The sequence below is a fragment of the Rhinoderma darwinii genome, chromosome 13 (genome assembly GCF_050947455.1).
Source record: "Rhinoderma darwinii isolate aRhiDar2 chromosome 13, aRhiDar2.hap1, whole genome shotgun sequence".
NCBI lineage: Eukaryota > Metazoa > Chordata > Amphibia > Anura > Rhinodermatidae > Rhinoderma > Rhinoderma darwinii.
In genome coordinates this window covers 70,502,009-70,519,176 of record NC_134699.1, presented here as the reverse complement: position 1 = coordinate 70,519,176, position 17,168 = coordinate 70,502,009, and the positions used below count along the sequence as shown (strand labels likewise).

Genomic DNA, 17,168 nt, shown 5'->3' with positions numbered 1-17,168 from the left:
AATCTATATCTCACACACAATGTATCACTCCCATCATCCTGACCCCAGGAGCTCACAATCTAATCTATATCTCATACACAATGTATCAACCCCATCATCCTGACCCCAGGAGCTCACAATCTAATCTATATCATACACAATGTATCACTCCCATCATCCCTGACCCCAGGAGCTCACAATCTAATCTATATCATACACATGTATCACTCCCATCATCCTGACCCCAGGAGATCACAATCTAATCTATATCATACACCAATGTATCACCCCCATCATCCCTGACCCCAGGAGATCACAATCTAATCTATATCATACACAATGTATCACCCCCATCATCCCTGACCCCAGGAGCTCACAATCTAATCTATATATCACACACATGTATCACTCCCATCATCCTGACCCCAGGAGCTCACAATCTAATCTATATCTCATACACAATGTATCACTCCCATCATCCTGGACCCCAGGAGCTCACAATCTAATCTATATCTCACACACAATGTATCACTCCCATCATCCTGACCCAGGAGCTCACAATCTAATCTATATCTCACACACAATGTATCACTCCCATCATCCTGATCCCAGGAGATCACAATCTAATCTATATTCTCACACACAATGTATCACTCCCATCATCCTCACCCCAGGAGCACACAATCTAATCTATATCTCACACACAATGTATCACTCCCATCATCCTGACCCCAGGAGCTCACAATCTAATCTATTATCTCACACACAATGTATCACTCCCATCATCCTGACCCCAGGAGCTCACAATCTAATCTATATCATACACAATGTATCACTCCCATCATCCTGACCCCAGGAGCTCACAATCTAATCTATATCATACACAATGTATCACTCCCATCATCCTCACCCCAGGAGCTCACAATCTAATCTATATCTCACACACAATGTATCACTCCCATCATCCTGACCCCAGGAGATCACAATCTAATCTATATCTCACACAATGTATCACCCCCATCATCCTGACCCCAGGAGCTCACAATCTAATCTATATCTCACACAATGTATCACTCCCATCATCCTGACCCCAGGAGCTCACAATCTAATCTATATCACACACAATGTATCACTCCCATCATCCTGACCCAGGAGCTCACAATCTAATCTATATCATACACAATGTATCACTCCCATCATCCTGACCCCAGGAGCTCACAATCTAATCTATATCTCATACACAATGTATCACTCCCATCATCCTGACCCCAGGAGATCACAATCTAATCTATATCTCACACACAATGTATCAACTCCCATCATCCTGACCCCAGGAGATCACAATCGAATCTATATCACACACAATGTATCACTCCCATCATCCTGACCCCAGGAGATCACAATCTAATCTATATCTCACACACATGTATCACCCCCATCATCCCTGACCCCAGGAGATCACAATCTAATCTATATCTCATACACAATGTATCACTCCCATCATCCTGACCCCAGGAGCTCACAATCTAATCTATATCTCACACACAATGTATCACTCCCATCATCCCTGACCCCAGGAACTCACAATCTAATCTATATCTCACACACAATGTATCACTCCCATCATCCTGACCCCAGGAGCTCTCAATCTAATCTATATCATACACAATGTATCACTCCCATCATCCTGACCCCAGGAGCTCACAATCTAATCTATATCATACACAATGTATCACTCCCATCATCCTGACCCCAGGAGCTCACAATCTAATCTATATCACACACAATGTATCACCCCCATCATCCTGACCCCAGGAGCTCACAATCTAATCTATATTACACACAATGTATCACTCCCATCATCCTGACCCCAGGAGCTCACAATCTAATCTATATCTCATACACAATGTATCACCCCCATCATCCTAACCCCAGGAGCTCACAATTAATCTATATCTCATACACAATGTATCACTCCCATCATCCTGACCCCAGGAGATCACAATCTATCTATATCACACACAATGTATCACTCCCATCATCCTGACCCCAGGAGCTCACAATCTATCTATATCTCACACACAATGTATCACTCCCATCATCCTGACCCCAGGAGCTCACAATCTAATCTATATCTCACACAATGTATCACTCCCATCATCCTGACCCCAGGAGCTCACAATCTAATCTATATCTCACACAATGTATCACTCCCATCATCCTGACCCCAGGAGCTCTCAATCTAATCTATATCATACACAATGTATCACTCCCATCATCCTGACCCCAGGAGCTCACAATCTAATCTATATATCACACACACAATGTATCACTCCCATCATCCTCACCCCAGGAGCTCACAATCTAATCTATATCTCACACACAATGTATCACTCCCATCATCCTGACCCCAGGAGCTCACAATCTAATCTATATCTCACACAATGTATCACTCCCATCATCCTGACCCCAGGAGCTCACAATCTAATCTATATCTCACACAATGTATCACTCCCATCATCCTGACCCCAGGAGATCTCAATCTAATCTATATCATACACAATGTATCACTCCCATCATCCTGACCCCAGGAGCTCACAATCTAATCTATATATCACACACACAATGTATCACTCCCATCATCCTCACCCCAGGAGCTCACAATCTAATCTATATCACACACAATGTATCACTCCCATCATCCTGACCCCAGGAGCTCACAATCTAATCTATATCTCACACACAATGTATCACTCCCATCATCCTGACCCCAGGAGCTCACAATCTAATCTATATCATACACAATGTATCACTCCCATCATCCTGACCCCAGGAGCTCACAATCTAATCTATATCATACACAATGTATCACTCCCATCATCCCTGACCCCAGGAGCTCACAATCTAATCTATATCTCATACACAATGTATCACCCCCATCATCCCTGACCCCAGGAGCTCACAATCTAATCTATATATCATACACAATGTATCACTCCCATCATCCTGACCCCAGGAGCTCGCAATCTAATCTAGATCTCATACACAATGTATCACTCCCATCATCCTGACCCCAGGAGCTCGCAATCTAATCTAGATCTCACACACAATGTATCACCCCCATCATCCTGACCCCAGGAGCTCACAATCTAATCTATATCACACACAATGTATCACTCCCATCATCCTGACCCCAGGAGCTCACAATCTAATCTATATCTCATACACAATGTATCACTCCCATCATCCCTGACCCCAGGAGATCACAATCTAATCTATATCACACACACAATGTATCACTCCCATCATCCTGATCCCAGGAGCTCACAATCTAATTTATATCATACACAATGTATCACCCCATCATCCTGACCCCAGGAGCTCACAATCTAATCTATATCATACACAATGTATCACTCCCATCATCCTGACCACAGGAGCTCACAATCTAATCTATATCTCACACACAATGTATCACTCCCATCATCCTGACCCCAGGAGCTCACAATCTAATCTATATCACACACAATGTATCACTCCCATCATCCTGACCCCAGGAGCTCACAATCTAATCTATATCATACACACAATGTATCACTCCCATCATCCTGACCCCAGGAGATCACAATCTAATCTATATCTCACACACAATGTATCACTCCCATCATCCTGACCCCAGGAGATCACAATCTAATCTATATCTCACACACAATGTATCACTCCCATCATCCTGACCCCAGGAGCTCACAATCTAATCTATATCACACACACAATGTATCACTCCCATCATCCTGACCCCAGGAGCTCACAATCTAATCTATATCACACACAATGTATCACTCCCATCATCCTGACCCCAGGAGCTCACAATCTAATCTATATCATACACAATGTATCACTCCCATCATCCTGACCCCAGGAGCTCACAATCTAATCTATATCTGACACAATGTATCACTCCCATCATCCTGACCCAAGGAGCTCACAATCTAATCTATATCTCACACACAATGTATCACTCCCATCATCCCTGACCCCAGGAGCTCACAATCTAATCTATATCATACACAATGTATCACTCCCATCATCCCTGACCCCAGGAGATCACAATCTAATCTATATCTCACACACAATGTATCACTCCCATCATCCTGACCCCAGGAGATCACAATCTAATCTATATCATACACAATGTATCACTCCCATCATCCTGACCCCAGGAGCTCACAATCTAATCTATATCATACACAATGTATCACTCCCATCATCCCTGACCCCAGGAGCTCACAATCTAATCTATATCACACACAATGTATCACTCCCATCATCCTGACCCCAGGAGCTCACAATCTAATCTATATCTCATACACAATGTATCACTCCCATCATCCTGACCCCAGGAGCTCACAATCTAATCTATATATCACACACAATGTATCACTCCCATCATCCTGACCCCAGGAGCTCACAATCTAATCTATATCTCACACAATGTATCACTCCCATCATCCTGACCCAGGAGCTCACAATCTAATCTATATCACACACAATGTATCACTCCCATCATCCTGACCCCAGGAGCTCACAAACTAATCTATATCTCATACACAATGTATCACCCCCATCATCCTGACCCCAGGAGATCACAATCTAATCTATATCATACACAATGTATCACTCCCATCATCCTGACCCCAGGAGCTCACAATCTAATCTATATCTCATACACAATGTATCACTCCCATCATCCTGACCCCAGGAGATCACAATCTAATCTATATCACACACAATGTATCACTCCCATCATCCCTGACCCCAGGAGCTCACAATCTAATCTATATCCACACACAATGTATCACTCCCATCATCCTGACCCCAGGAGATCACAATCTAATCTATATCTCACACACAATGTATCACTCCCATCATCCTGACCCCAGGAGCTCACAATCTAATCTATATCTCACACAATGTATCACTCCCATCATCCTGACCCCAGGAGCTCACAATCTAATCTATATCATACACAATGTATCACTCCCATCATCCTGACCCCAGGAGATCACAATCTAATCTATATCTCATACACAATGTATCACTCCCATCATCCTGACCCCAGGAGATCACAATCTAATCTATATCATACATAATGTATCACTCCCATCATCCTGACCCCAGGAGATCACAATCTAATCTATATCACACACAATGTATCACTCCCATCATCCTCACCCCAGGAGCTCACAATCTAATCTATATCTCACACAATGTATCACTCCCATCATCCTGACCCCAGGAGCTCACAATCTAATCTATATCTCACACACAATGTATCACTCCCATCATCCTGACCCCAGGAGCTCACAATCTAATCTATATCTCACACAATGTATCACTCCCATCATCCTGACCCCAGGAGCTCACAATCTCATCTATATCACACACAATGTATCACTCCCATCATCCTGACCCCAGGATTGTTTAGGCTGGACACAACTATATAAAACCCTCAGCTGTGAGGATTATTAGGTAGTAGTCTCTGTATGTACACAAAAAGGTTTCCATTCTGTGACAGCAAGCAGAGATCCTGAAATGGAGAGAATATTAAATATTAAAAGAACCCTTCCTCCAACGCTGAAGCTTTATGTGCATTAGCCGTGCCTGGCTCTTTCATTCTCAGAGCTGCGCTGGCCCTTTAAAGCTGCAGAGTCCCGTTAGGTTCCCACATCGCCTCCTGAGGGAGCGGCGGATCAGACGGCGGCGCAGAGCCAGCGGGAAGCAGAGTCACGTTCCGGAGGCTTCCCACCGCCTGCAGAGCAGTTATCAGGAAACTCAAGTCCACTCCACCAGGGGCCCCCGACACTACAGGAACAATGGTGGGCGCTGCTCTATGTATCCCCCGTACATTACAGATCTAAATCAGGAGCGATCACCTGGGTATTAAAGGGGCTCTCAAGTATTCCATTCTCCCTCCCTCATGCTTTACACTTCAGCTCCACTCTAGGATCCGTGCTCCAGTTTAGCTGTACGGTCTGTGTTTTGTAATCTAAAGTAGTCTGAAATCCCACTCCTGTCTCCTTACAGACACAGGCTGCAGTCTCATCCCCCCCCCCCCCCATGCTTTACACTGCAGCTCTGCTTAGCCAGATTGGCAGCGGAGCAGGAAGTAGATGGCGAGATGATTTTAAGAAGATCCTCAGGTGACCCCAAGTCATAGACTGAGGGGAGGAGTCACAGGGAGGGGGAGGGGCCTCGTTAACAGCGGCTTTCATTATCGCTTCTCGCAGACAATATTTGCCGCCCACGTCGTCTTCATCACGAGAATGTGGGATTTTGGGTCAGCCCCTCCCCCACAGACTACCTGACGCTCCGGTGAGTCGTGCGCTGTGGACGTCGGGGGCCGGGCAGCGCACAGAACGCATAAAAAAAAAAAATCAAAACTTTCTTAAAAAATAAAAGCAGAAGCCGCGGAGCGTCCAGCAACAATGGCGGCCGGCGCCGCTCCCCCGCACCGCTCCCCCGCGCACCGCTCCCCCGCACCGCTCCCCCGCGCGCCGTTTGATATGGTAAACAGAAGACGTTCAGATTTATATTCACCGGGGAAAACCCAGATCAAGCGGAGACGCTGCCAATTAACCCATTCAGCACCGCAGCCTGCAGGATACCGCTCCCCTCCCCCACCAGCCTGCAGATCCTTCCTCCGCTGACAGGGGGCGTCCCCCGTAGTTGCGTTACTTTGGCGCTGCGCCCAATAAATTTTTGGGGTAATTAAATGCACTAATCTGTCTCTTATCAACATCCATTTCCCAATGAGATACGGGGGGAGCGGAGCGCGGGGGTCTCATCACCGTCCAGACCCCGCTCAGCCAACCCCTCCCCCGTATCTGGTGCTACCAAGCGCTGCGCGACAAAGATGACCCCCCCCCTCTTTGGCGTCTGGCGCTACTAAAGTCTCCCCATCCGAAACAAACCACCCACACCTGACCCAAACAACCGCTCCTCGGCGCCTGATGATATCCAACGTCCTTGTGCCAAACGCCACCCGCGCAACCCCTCCCCCGAAACCTGGCGCTACACGATCCTGCGCATGTGATCCAACACCACCCCCCCCCCCCCCCAACAAAAACAAACCTATCACCCGCGTCCTGGTGCGAACCCCAACCCATCCCCCAACACCCATAACAACACGTGAGGAGCGGCAGGCGTTCGTCCCGGTCACCGCCAGATTCCGATGGGGAGAAACGCCGCCGCTCCTTCTCCTCGGACGTCGGGTCTTTGTTCCGGAGGACAGACGGAGCTTTGTCCTAGTAGTATAATGAGCGCGGGCGTATCATGCGCTGCCGCCCCGCCAGTGCACTGTGTTAGGGTCCCGTTATACACTAAAGTCTGCTGGACCTGCTCTCTGGTGCCCCCTATGATGGGAACACACAGATAAAGGGAGTCTCATCAGGGATGTAGTCCAGGGTTACAGGACCACGGACATTAATTAAGAAGAAGTCGTCTCCTAATCATCAGTGATCTACCAAACAAACTCGCTGCACGGAGAGAAAACTGCGCAACACCACGACCTGGTGTGAACGAGACCCACAAACCCTGCAAAAAAAGTCACAGGAGAAGCCTACAGTCCTGGAAAAGCTCCGTCACGGGAGAGGCCTACAGTCCAAGAAAAGCTCCGTCACGGGAGAGGCCTACAGTCCGGGGAAAGCTCCGTCACGGGAGAGGTCTAGAGTCCGGGGAAAGCTCCGTCACGGGAGAGGTCTACAGTCCGGGGAAAGCTCCGTCACGGGAGAGGCCTACAGTCCGGGGAAAGCTCCGTCACGGGAGAGGCCTACAGTCCGGGGAAAGCTCCGTCACGGGAGAGGCCTACAGTCCGGGGAAAGCTCCGTCACGGGAGAGGCCTACAGTCCGGGGAAAGCTCCGTCACGGGAGAGGCCTACAGTCCGGGGAAAGCTCCGTCACGGGAGAGGCCTACAGTCCGGGGAAAGCTCAGTCACGGGAGAGGCCTACAGTCCGGGGAAAGCTCAGTCACGGGAGAGGCCTACAGTCCGGGGAAAGCTCAGTCACGGGAGAGGTCTACAGTCCGGGAAAAGCTCCGTCACGGAAGAGGCCTACAGCCCGGGAAAAGCTCCGTCACGGGACAGGCCTACAGTCCGGGGAAAGCTCCGTCACGGGACAGGCCTACAGTCCGGGGAAAGCTCCGTCACGGGAGAGGCCTACAGTCCGGGGAAAGCTCCGTCACGGGAGAGGCCTACAGTCCGGGGAAAGCTCCGTCACGGGAGAGGCCTACAGTCCTGGAAAAGCTCCGTCACGGGACAGGCCTACAGTCCTGGAAAAGCTCCGTCACGGGACAGGCCTACAGTCCTGGAAAAGCTCCGTCACGGGAGAGGCCTACAGTCCAGGAAAAGCTCCGTCACGGGAGAGGCCTACAGTCCGGGGAAAGCTCCGTCACGGGAGAGGCCTACAGTCCGGGGAAAGCTCCGTCACGGGAGAGGCCTACAGTCCGGGGAAAGCTCCGTCACGGGAGAGGCCTACAGTCCGGGGAAAGCTCCGTCACGGGAGAGGCCTACAGTCCGGGGAAAGCTCCGTCACGGGAGAGGCCTACAGTCCGGGGAAAGCTCCGTCACGGGAGAGGCCTACAGTCCGGGGAAAGCTCCGTCACGGGAGAGGCCTACAGTCCGGGGAAAGCTCCGTCACGGGAGAGGCCTACAGTCCGGGGAAAGCTCCGTCACGGGAGAGGCCTACAGTCCGGGGAAAGCTCCGTCACGGGAGAAGCCTACAGTCCGGGGAAAGCTCCGTCACAACAGAGGCCTACAGTCCGGGGAAAGCTCCGTCATAACAGAGGCCTACAGTCCAGGAAAAGCTCCGTCACGGGAGAGGCCTACAGTCCGGGAAAAGCTCCGTCACGGGAGAGGCCTACAGTCCTGGAAAAGCTCCGTCACGGGAGAGGCCTACAGTCCGTGGAAAGCTCCGTCACGGGAGAGGCCTACAGTCCGGGGAAAGCTCCGTCACGGGAGAGGCCTACAGTCCGGGGAAAGCTCCGTCACGGGAGAGGCCTACAGTCCTGGAAAAGCTCAGTCAAGGGAGAGGCCTACAGTCCGGGGAAAGCTCCGTCACGGGACAGGCCTACAGTCCGGGAAAAGCTCCGTCACGGGACAGGCCTACAGTCCGGGGAAAGCTCCGTCACAACAGAGGCCTACAGTCCGGGGAAAGCTCCGTCACAACAGAGGCCTACAGTCCGGGGAAAGCTCCGTCACAACAGAGCCCTACAGTCCGGGGAAAGCTCCGTCACAACAGAGGCCTACAGTCCGGGGAAAGCTCCGTCACAACAGAGGCCTACAGTCCGGGGAAAGCTCCGTCACAACAGAGGCCTACAGTCCGGGGAAAGCTCCGTCACAACAGAGGCCTACAGTCCGGGGAAAGCTCCGTCACAACAGAGGCCTACAGTCCGGGGAAAGCTCCGTCACAACAGAGGCCTACAGTCCGGGGAAAGCTCCGTCACGGGAGAAGCCTACAGTCCGGGGAAAGCTCCGTCACGAGACAGGCCTACAGTCCGGGGAAAGCTCCGTCACAACAGAGGCCTACAGTCCGGGGAAAGCTCCGTCACAACAGAGGCCTACAGTCCGGGGAAAGCTCCGTCACAACAGAGGCCTACAGTCCGGGGAAAGCTCCGTCACAACAGAGGCCTACAGTCCGGGGAAAGCTCCGTCACAACAGAGGCCTACAGTCCGGGGAAAGCTCCGTCACAACAGAGGCCTACAGTCCGGGGAAAGCTCCGTCACAACAGAGGCCTACAGTCCGGGGAAAGCTCCGTCACAACAGAGGCCTACAGTCCCGGCAAAGCTCCGTCACGGGAGAGGCCTACAGTCCCGGCAAAGCTCCGTCACGGGAGAGGCCTACAGTCCCGGCAAAGCTCCGTCACGGGAGAGGCCTACAGTCCCGGCAAAGCTCCGTCACGGGAGAGGCCTACAGTCCGGGGAAAGCTCCGTCACGGGAGAGGCCTACAGTCCGGGGAAAGCTCCGTCACGGGAGAGGCCTACAGTCCGGGGAAAGCTCCGTCACGGGAGAGGCCTACAGTCCGGGGAAAGCTCCGTCACGGGAGAGGCCTACAGTCCGGGGAAAGCTCCGTCACGGGAGAGGCCTACAGTCCGGGGAAAAGCTCCGTCACGGGACAGGCCTACAGTCCGGGGAAAAGCTCCGTCACGGGAGAGGCCTACAGTCCGGGGAAAGCTCCGTCACGGGAGAGGCCTACAGTCCGGGGAAAGCTCCGTCACGGGAGAGGCCTACAGTCCGGGGAAAGCTCCGTCACGGGAGAGGCCTACAGTCCGGGGAAAGCTCCGTCACGGGACAGGCCTACAGTCCGGGGAAAGCTCCGTCACGGGACAGGCCTACAGTCCGGGGAAAGCTCCGTCACGGGAGAAGCCTACAGTCCGGGAAAAGCTCCGTCACGGGAGAGGCCTACAGTCCTGGAAAAGCTCCGTCACGGGACAGGCCTACAGTCCGGGGAAAGCTCCGTCACAACAGAGGCCTACAGTCCGGGAAAAGCTCCGTCACGGGACAGGCCTACAGTCCGGGGAAAGCTCCGTCACAACAGAGGCCTACAGTCCGGGGAAAGCTCCGTCAAAACAGAGGCCTACAGTCCGGGGAAAGCTCCGTCACAACAGAGGCCTACAGTCCGGGGAAAGCTCCGTCACAACAGAGGCCTACAGTCCGGGGAAAGCTCCGTCACAACAGAGGCCTACAGTCCGGGGAAAGCTCCGTCACAACAGAGGCCTACAGTCCGGGGAAAGCTCCGTCACAACAGAGGCCTACAGTCCGGGGAAAGCTCCGTCACAACAGAGGCCTACAGTCCCGGCAAAGCTCCGTCACAACAGAGGCCTACAGTCCCGGCAAAGCTCCGTCACGGGAGAGGCCTACAGTCCCGGCAAAGCTCCGTCACGGGAGAGGCCTACAGTCCCGGCAAAGCTCCGTCACGGGAGAGGCCTACAGTCCCGGCAAAGCTCCGTCACGGGAGAGGCCTACAGTCCCGGCAAAGCTCCGTCACGGGAGAGGCCTACAGTCCTGGAAAAGCTCCGTCACGGGAGAGGCCTACAGTCCTGGAAAAGCTCCGTCACGGGACAGGCCTACAGTCCGGGAAAAGCTCCGTCACGGGACAGGCCTACAGTCCGGGAAAAGCTCCGTCACGGGACAGGCCTACAGTCAGGGGAAAAGCTCCGTCACGGGAGAGGCCTACAGTCCGGGGAAAGCTCCGTCACAGGAGAAGCCTACAGTCCTGGAAAAGCTCCGTCACGGGAGAGGCCTACAGTCCGGGGAAAGCTCCGTCACGGGAGAGGCCTACAGTCCGGGGAAAGCTCCGTCACGGGAGAGGCCTACAGTCCGGGGAAAGCTCCGTCACGGGACAGGCCTACAGTCCGGGAAAAGCTCCGTCACGGGACAGGCCTACAGTCCGGGAAAAGCTCCGTCACGGGACAGGCCTACAGTCCGGGGAAAAGCTCCGTCACGGGAGAGGCCTACAGTCCGGGGAAAGCTCCGTCACAGGAGAAGCCTACAGTCCTGGAAAAGCTCCATCACGGGACAGGCCTATAGTCCGGGGAAAGCTCCGTCACGGGACAGGCCTATAGTCCGGGGAAAGCTCCGTCACGGGAGAGGCCTACAGACCGGGGAAAGCTCCGTCACGGGAGAGGCCTACAGACCGGGGAAAGCTCCGTCACGGGAGAGGTCTACAGTCCGGGGAAAGCTCCGTCACGGGAGAGGTCTACAGTCCGGGGAAAGCTCCGTCACGGGAGAGGCCTACAGTCCGGGGAAAGCTCCGTCACGGGAGAGGCCTACAGTCCGGGGAAAGCTCCGTCACGGGAGAGGTCTACAGTCCGGGGAAAGCTCCGTCACGGGAGAGGCCTACAGTCCGGGGAAAGCTCCGTCACGGGAGAGGTCTACAGTCCGGGGAAAGCTCCGTCACGGGAGAGGCCTACAGTACGGGGAAAGCTCCGTCACGGGAGAGGTCTACAGTCCGGGGAAAGCTCCGTCACGGGAGAGGCCTACAGTCCGGGGAAAGCTCCGTCACGGGAGAGGCCTACAGTCCGGGGAAAGCTCCGTCACGGGAGAGGCCTACAGTCCGGGGAAAGCTCCGTCACGGGAGAGGCCTACAGTCCGGGGAAAGCTCCGTCACGGGAGAGGCCTACAGTCCGGGGACAGCTCCGTCACGGGAGAGGTCTACAGTCCGGGGACAGCTCCGTCACGGGAGAGGTCTACAGTCCGGGGACAGCTCCGTCACGGGAGAGGCCTACAGTCCGGGGAAAGCTCCGTCACGGGAGAGGCCTACAGTCCGGGGAAAGCTCCGTCACGGGAGAGGTCTACAGGGGAAATCTACAAACACCAGGAGTCATGAGGGGGGGCGACGACACATGAAAGTGAAATCCCAGGAATATGAAGCAATTTCCTTCTCTTAAGTCACTATCACAGCGAAGAATTCAACTACCAGAGATCAGCGGCTAAAGCCAGGGGCACAATCATGGATGACTACAGGCAGGAGAGAGGTCACTACTGAAGCAACTAAAGGGTTACAGGAAAAAAAAAAGCCAAAACTCCCTTACCTTGACACTGAAATCCCTGCTTCCCGAAGCCCCTGAAATGAGAAGGAGAATCAGAAGGACGGACGTGCCGATCTGTCCCCCAAGTGTCATTATCCTGTACCCCTAGTGACGGCGTGTGAGAGAGTGTGTGTGAGTGAGTGAGTGAGTTATATAGATGAGCAGTATATATAGCAGTCTGTAGTGTGTATATACACAGGTGTGCAATATATAGGTGTGTAGTGTATATAGCAGTATAGTGATAGAGTGTATAGGTGTGGTGTAAAGTATATATGGTTGTGTAGTATATACAGCACATTGGTGTGTAATGAATGAATATATATATATATATATATATATATATACATACACACACACACACACACACCAGCAAAAAGGAGCAGCAGCAGGCGGGTTCCAGGCAGAAGTTACCCAGTAATAGACGGGCGCCGGCTGATAGTCCTGATCAAAGACCATGTAGATATCCCAGAAGTAAATGCAACGTTCCCGTCCCACCCATGCTTGAAAAATGTCCCAAGGTGGGACGGGAACGTTGCATTGCCCCCGCCATGTTGGCAGAATAAAGCACTTTTTTTCACCTTGAACATCGGAGCGCTGCTGGATTTACTTCTGGGATATATATATATAACGTGTGCCGTGTACCGTATAGTACATATAGGGGTGTAGAGTATATATATAGGTTTACAGTGTGGTGTATAGTGTGTAATAGATAGATTGATAGATGTGCAGTGTAGTATATATAGGTGTGTGTTATATATAGTATAAATACGTGTACACTGTAGCGTATAGTATATATAGGGGTGCAGTGTGTATGTATGTATGTATATGAGTGCATACAGTATATACAGGAGTAGCATTTATAAAGGATTGCAGGGTAGCGTATAGTAGATGTAGCAGTTTAGTGTAAATATATATAGGTGTGCGGCGTGTGTGTGTGTGTGGCGTATATAGGTGTGTGTGTGCGGCGTATATAGGTGTGTGTGTGCGGCGTATATAGGTGTGTGAGGTGTATATAGGTGTGCATATAGGTGTGCAGTGTATATATATATATATATATATAGGTCTGTGCGGTGTATATAGGTGTGTGCGGTGTATATAGGTGTGTGCGGTGTGTGTGTATAGGTGTGCGGTGTGTGTGTATAGGTGTGCGGTGTGTGTGTATAGGTGTGCGGTGTGTGTGTATAGGTGTGCGGTGTATGTATATAGGTGTGCGGTGTATGTATATAGGTGTGCGGTGTATGTATATAGGTGTGCGGTGTATATATATATATATATATATATATATAGGTGTGCGGTGTATATAGGTGTGCAGTGTGTGTATATAGTTGTGTGAGGTGTATATAGGTCTGCGCGGTGTATATAGGTCTGCAGTGTGTGTATATATATATATATATATATATATATATATATATATATATGTGTGCAGTGTGTATATAGGTGTGCAGTGTGTGTATATAGTTGCGCGCGGTGCATACAGGTGCGCGCGGTGCATACAGGTGCGCGCGGTGCATACAGGTGCGCACAGTGTATATAGGTGTGTGGGGTATAGGTGTGCGTGTATATAGGTGTGCGGGGTATATAGGTGTGCGGGGTATATAGGTGTGCAGTTTGTATATAGGTGTGCAGTTTGTATATAGGTGTGCAGTTTGTATATAGGTGTGCAGTTTGTATATAGGTGTGCAGTTTGCATATAGGTGTGCAGTTTGCATATAGGTGTGCAGTTTGCATATAGGTGTGCAGTTTGCATATAGGTGTGCAGTTTGCATATAGGTGTGCAGTTTGTATATAGGTGTGCGGTGTATATAGGTGTGCGGTGTATATAGGTGTGCGGTGTATATAGGTGTGCGGTGTATATAGGTGTGCGGTGTATATAGGTGTGCGGTGTATATAGGTGTGCGGTGTATATAGGTGTGCGGTGTATATAGGTGTGCGGTGTATATAGGTGTGCGGTGTATATAGGTGTGCGGTGTATATAGGTGTGCGGGGTATATAGGTGTGCGGGGTATATAGGTGTGCCCAGTGTATATAGGTGTGTGCGGGGTATAGGTGTGCGTGTATATAGGTGTGCGGTGTATATAGGTGTGCGGGGTATATAGGTGTGCAGTTTGTATATAGGTGTGCAGTTTGTATATAGGTGTGCGGGGTATATAGGTGTGCGGGGTATATAGGTGTGCGGGGTATATAGGTGTGCGGGGTATATAGGTGTGCGGGGTATATAGGTGTGCGGGGTATATAGGTGTGCGGGGTATATAGGTGTGCAGTTTGTATATAGGCGTGCAGTTTGTATATAGGTGTGCGGTGTATATAGGTGTGCAGTTTGTATATAGGTGTGCAGTGTGTATATAGGTGTGCAGTGTGTATATAGGTGTGCAGTGTGTATATAGGTGTGCGGTGTATATAGGTGTGCGGTGTATATAGGTGTGCGGTGTATATAGGTGTGCGGTGTATATAGGTGTGCAGTGTGTGTATATAGGTGTGCAGTGTGTGTATATAGGTGTGCAGTGTGTGTATATAGTTGTGTGAGGTGTATATAGGTGTGCGGTGTATATAGGTGTGCAGTGTGTGTATATAGTTGTGCGAGGTGTATATAGGTGTGCGCGGTGTATATAGGTGTGCGGTGTATATAGGTGTGCGGTGTATATAGGTGTGCGGTGTATATAGGTGTGCGGTGTATATAGGTGTGCGGTGTATATAGGTGTGCACAGTGTATATATTACAGGTGATATACTAGACATATAATAGAGCAGCTCTTGAATATACCGGCGGTGGCACTTACCAGATGAAGTCGGTGCAGTGGGAGCAGAATGTCGGCTGTCTGAAGAATCGGGCGATGAATTTGTGGTTCTTCACCTCATGGACGTTCTTCTGCCGCAGAGCGCCTTTCCGGGCGAAGCGATTGACGACGTCCTGAGGAGAGGACGAAGAGATGGAGTCCTGCGGCTGGAAAACGTCCGCCATGTCCGGGGGCGACCGCGCTGTGAGCGGAGACTGAGCCGCCTGAAAAGCCGCCGCTGCCCGGAGCTTCTCCTCACTGACAGCGCCGGGAACCACCCCCTCTCCTCCCGCCACACGTCACCAGGAGGCCGGCCCTGCACAGCGCGGAGCAGGAGCTCCATCTAGCGGCTACACACTATACTGCATGTAACAATACAGAGGGAAAGAGAGACTCCTGCTGGAGCAAGTGTGGTGCTACAGAGAGGTGGCCCGCTGCAGGAAGAAAAGTGGTACTACAGAGAGGGGGCCCCCTGCAGGAGGAAGTGTGGTACTACTGAGAGCGGGCCCCCTGAAGGAGGAAATGTGGTACTACAGAGAGGGGGGGCCCCCTGCAGGAGGAAGTGTGGTACTACAGAGAGGTGGCCCCCTGCAGGAGGAAATGTGGTACTACAGAGAGGTGGCCCCCTGCAGGAAGAAAAGTGGTACTACAGGGAGGGGGCTCCCTGCAGGAGGAAGTGTGGTACTACAGAGAGCGGGCCCCCTGAAGGAGGAGGAAATGTGGTACTACAGAGAGGGGGCCCCCTGCAGGAGGAAGTCTAGTACTACCACTCACTAATATACTGCCTGTACACCAGAGAAAGGAGCCCCCTGCAGGAGGAAGTCTAGTACTACCACTCACTAATATACTGCCTGTACACGAGAGAGACAGAGGAGCCCCCTGCAGGAGGAAGCCTAGTACTACCACTCACTAATATACTGCCTGTACACCAGAGAGAGAGGAGCCCCCTGCAGGAGGAAGTCTAGTACTACCACTCACTAATATACTGCCTGTACACCAGAGAGAGAGAGAAGAGCCCCCTGCAGGAGGAAGTCTAGTACTACCACTCACTAATATACTGCCTGTACATGAGAGAGAGAGAGGAGCCCCCTGCAGGAGGAAGTCTAGTACTACCACTTACTAATATACTGCCTGTACACCAGAGAGAGGAGCCCCCTGCAGGAGGAAGTCTAGTACTACCACTCACTAATATACTGCCTGTACACGAGAGAGACAGAGGAGCCCCCTGCAGGAGGAAGCCTAGTACTACCACTCACTAATATACTGCCTGTACACCAGAGAGAGAGGAGCCCCCTGCAGGAGGAAGCCTAGTACTACCACTCAATAATATACTGCCTGTACACCAGAGAGAGAGAGAGGAGCCCCCTGCAGGAGGAAGTCTAGTTCTACCACTCACTAATATACTGCCTGTACACCAGAGAGAGAGGAGCCCCCTGCAGGAGGAAGTCTAGTACTACCACTCACTAATATACTGCCTGTACATGAGAGAGAGGAGCCCCCTGCAGGAGGAAGTCTAGTTCTACCACTCACTAATATACTGCCTGTACACCAGAGAGAGAGGAGCCCCCTGCAGGAGGAAGTCTAGTACTACCACTCACTAATATACTGCCTGTACACCAGAGAGAGAGGAGCCCCCTGCAGGAGGAAGTCTAGTACTACCACTTACTAATATACTGCCTGTACACCAGAGAGGGAGAGGAGCCCCCTGCAGGAGGAAGTCTAGTACTACCACTCACTAATATACTGCCTGTACACCAGAGAGAGAGAGGAGCCCCCTGCAGGAGGAAGCCTAGTACTACCACTTACTAATATACTGCCTGTACATGAGAGAG

General features: G+C 51.5%; 1 protein-coding gene across 1 annotated transcript in view; it reads right to left on the bottom strand.

Annotated features, from left to right (window-relative positions):
* The window catches only part of LOC142665554 (uncharacterized), a 183,625-nt gene extending 167,995 nt beyond the window's left edge, over positions 1 to 15,630 (bottom strand). Inside the window, exons 1-2 of the mRNA XM_075845259.1 lie at positions 15,340 to 15,630; positions 12,567 to 12,598 (exon numbers count right to left, since the gene is read on the bottom strand). Of these exons, the coding sequence (XP_075701374.1) occupies positions 12,567 to 12,598; positions 15,340 to 15,521 (214 nt within the window). The 5' untranslated portion in view covers positions 15,522 to 15,630. The remainder of the gene's footprint in view (positions 1 to 12,566; positions 12,599 to 15,339) is intronic.
* Positions 15,631 to 17,168: the final 1,538 nt, after the last annotated feature.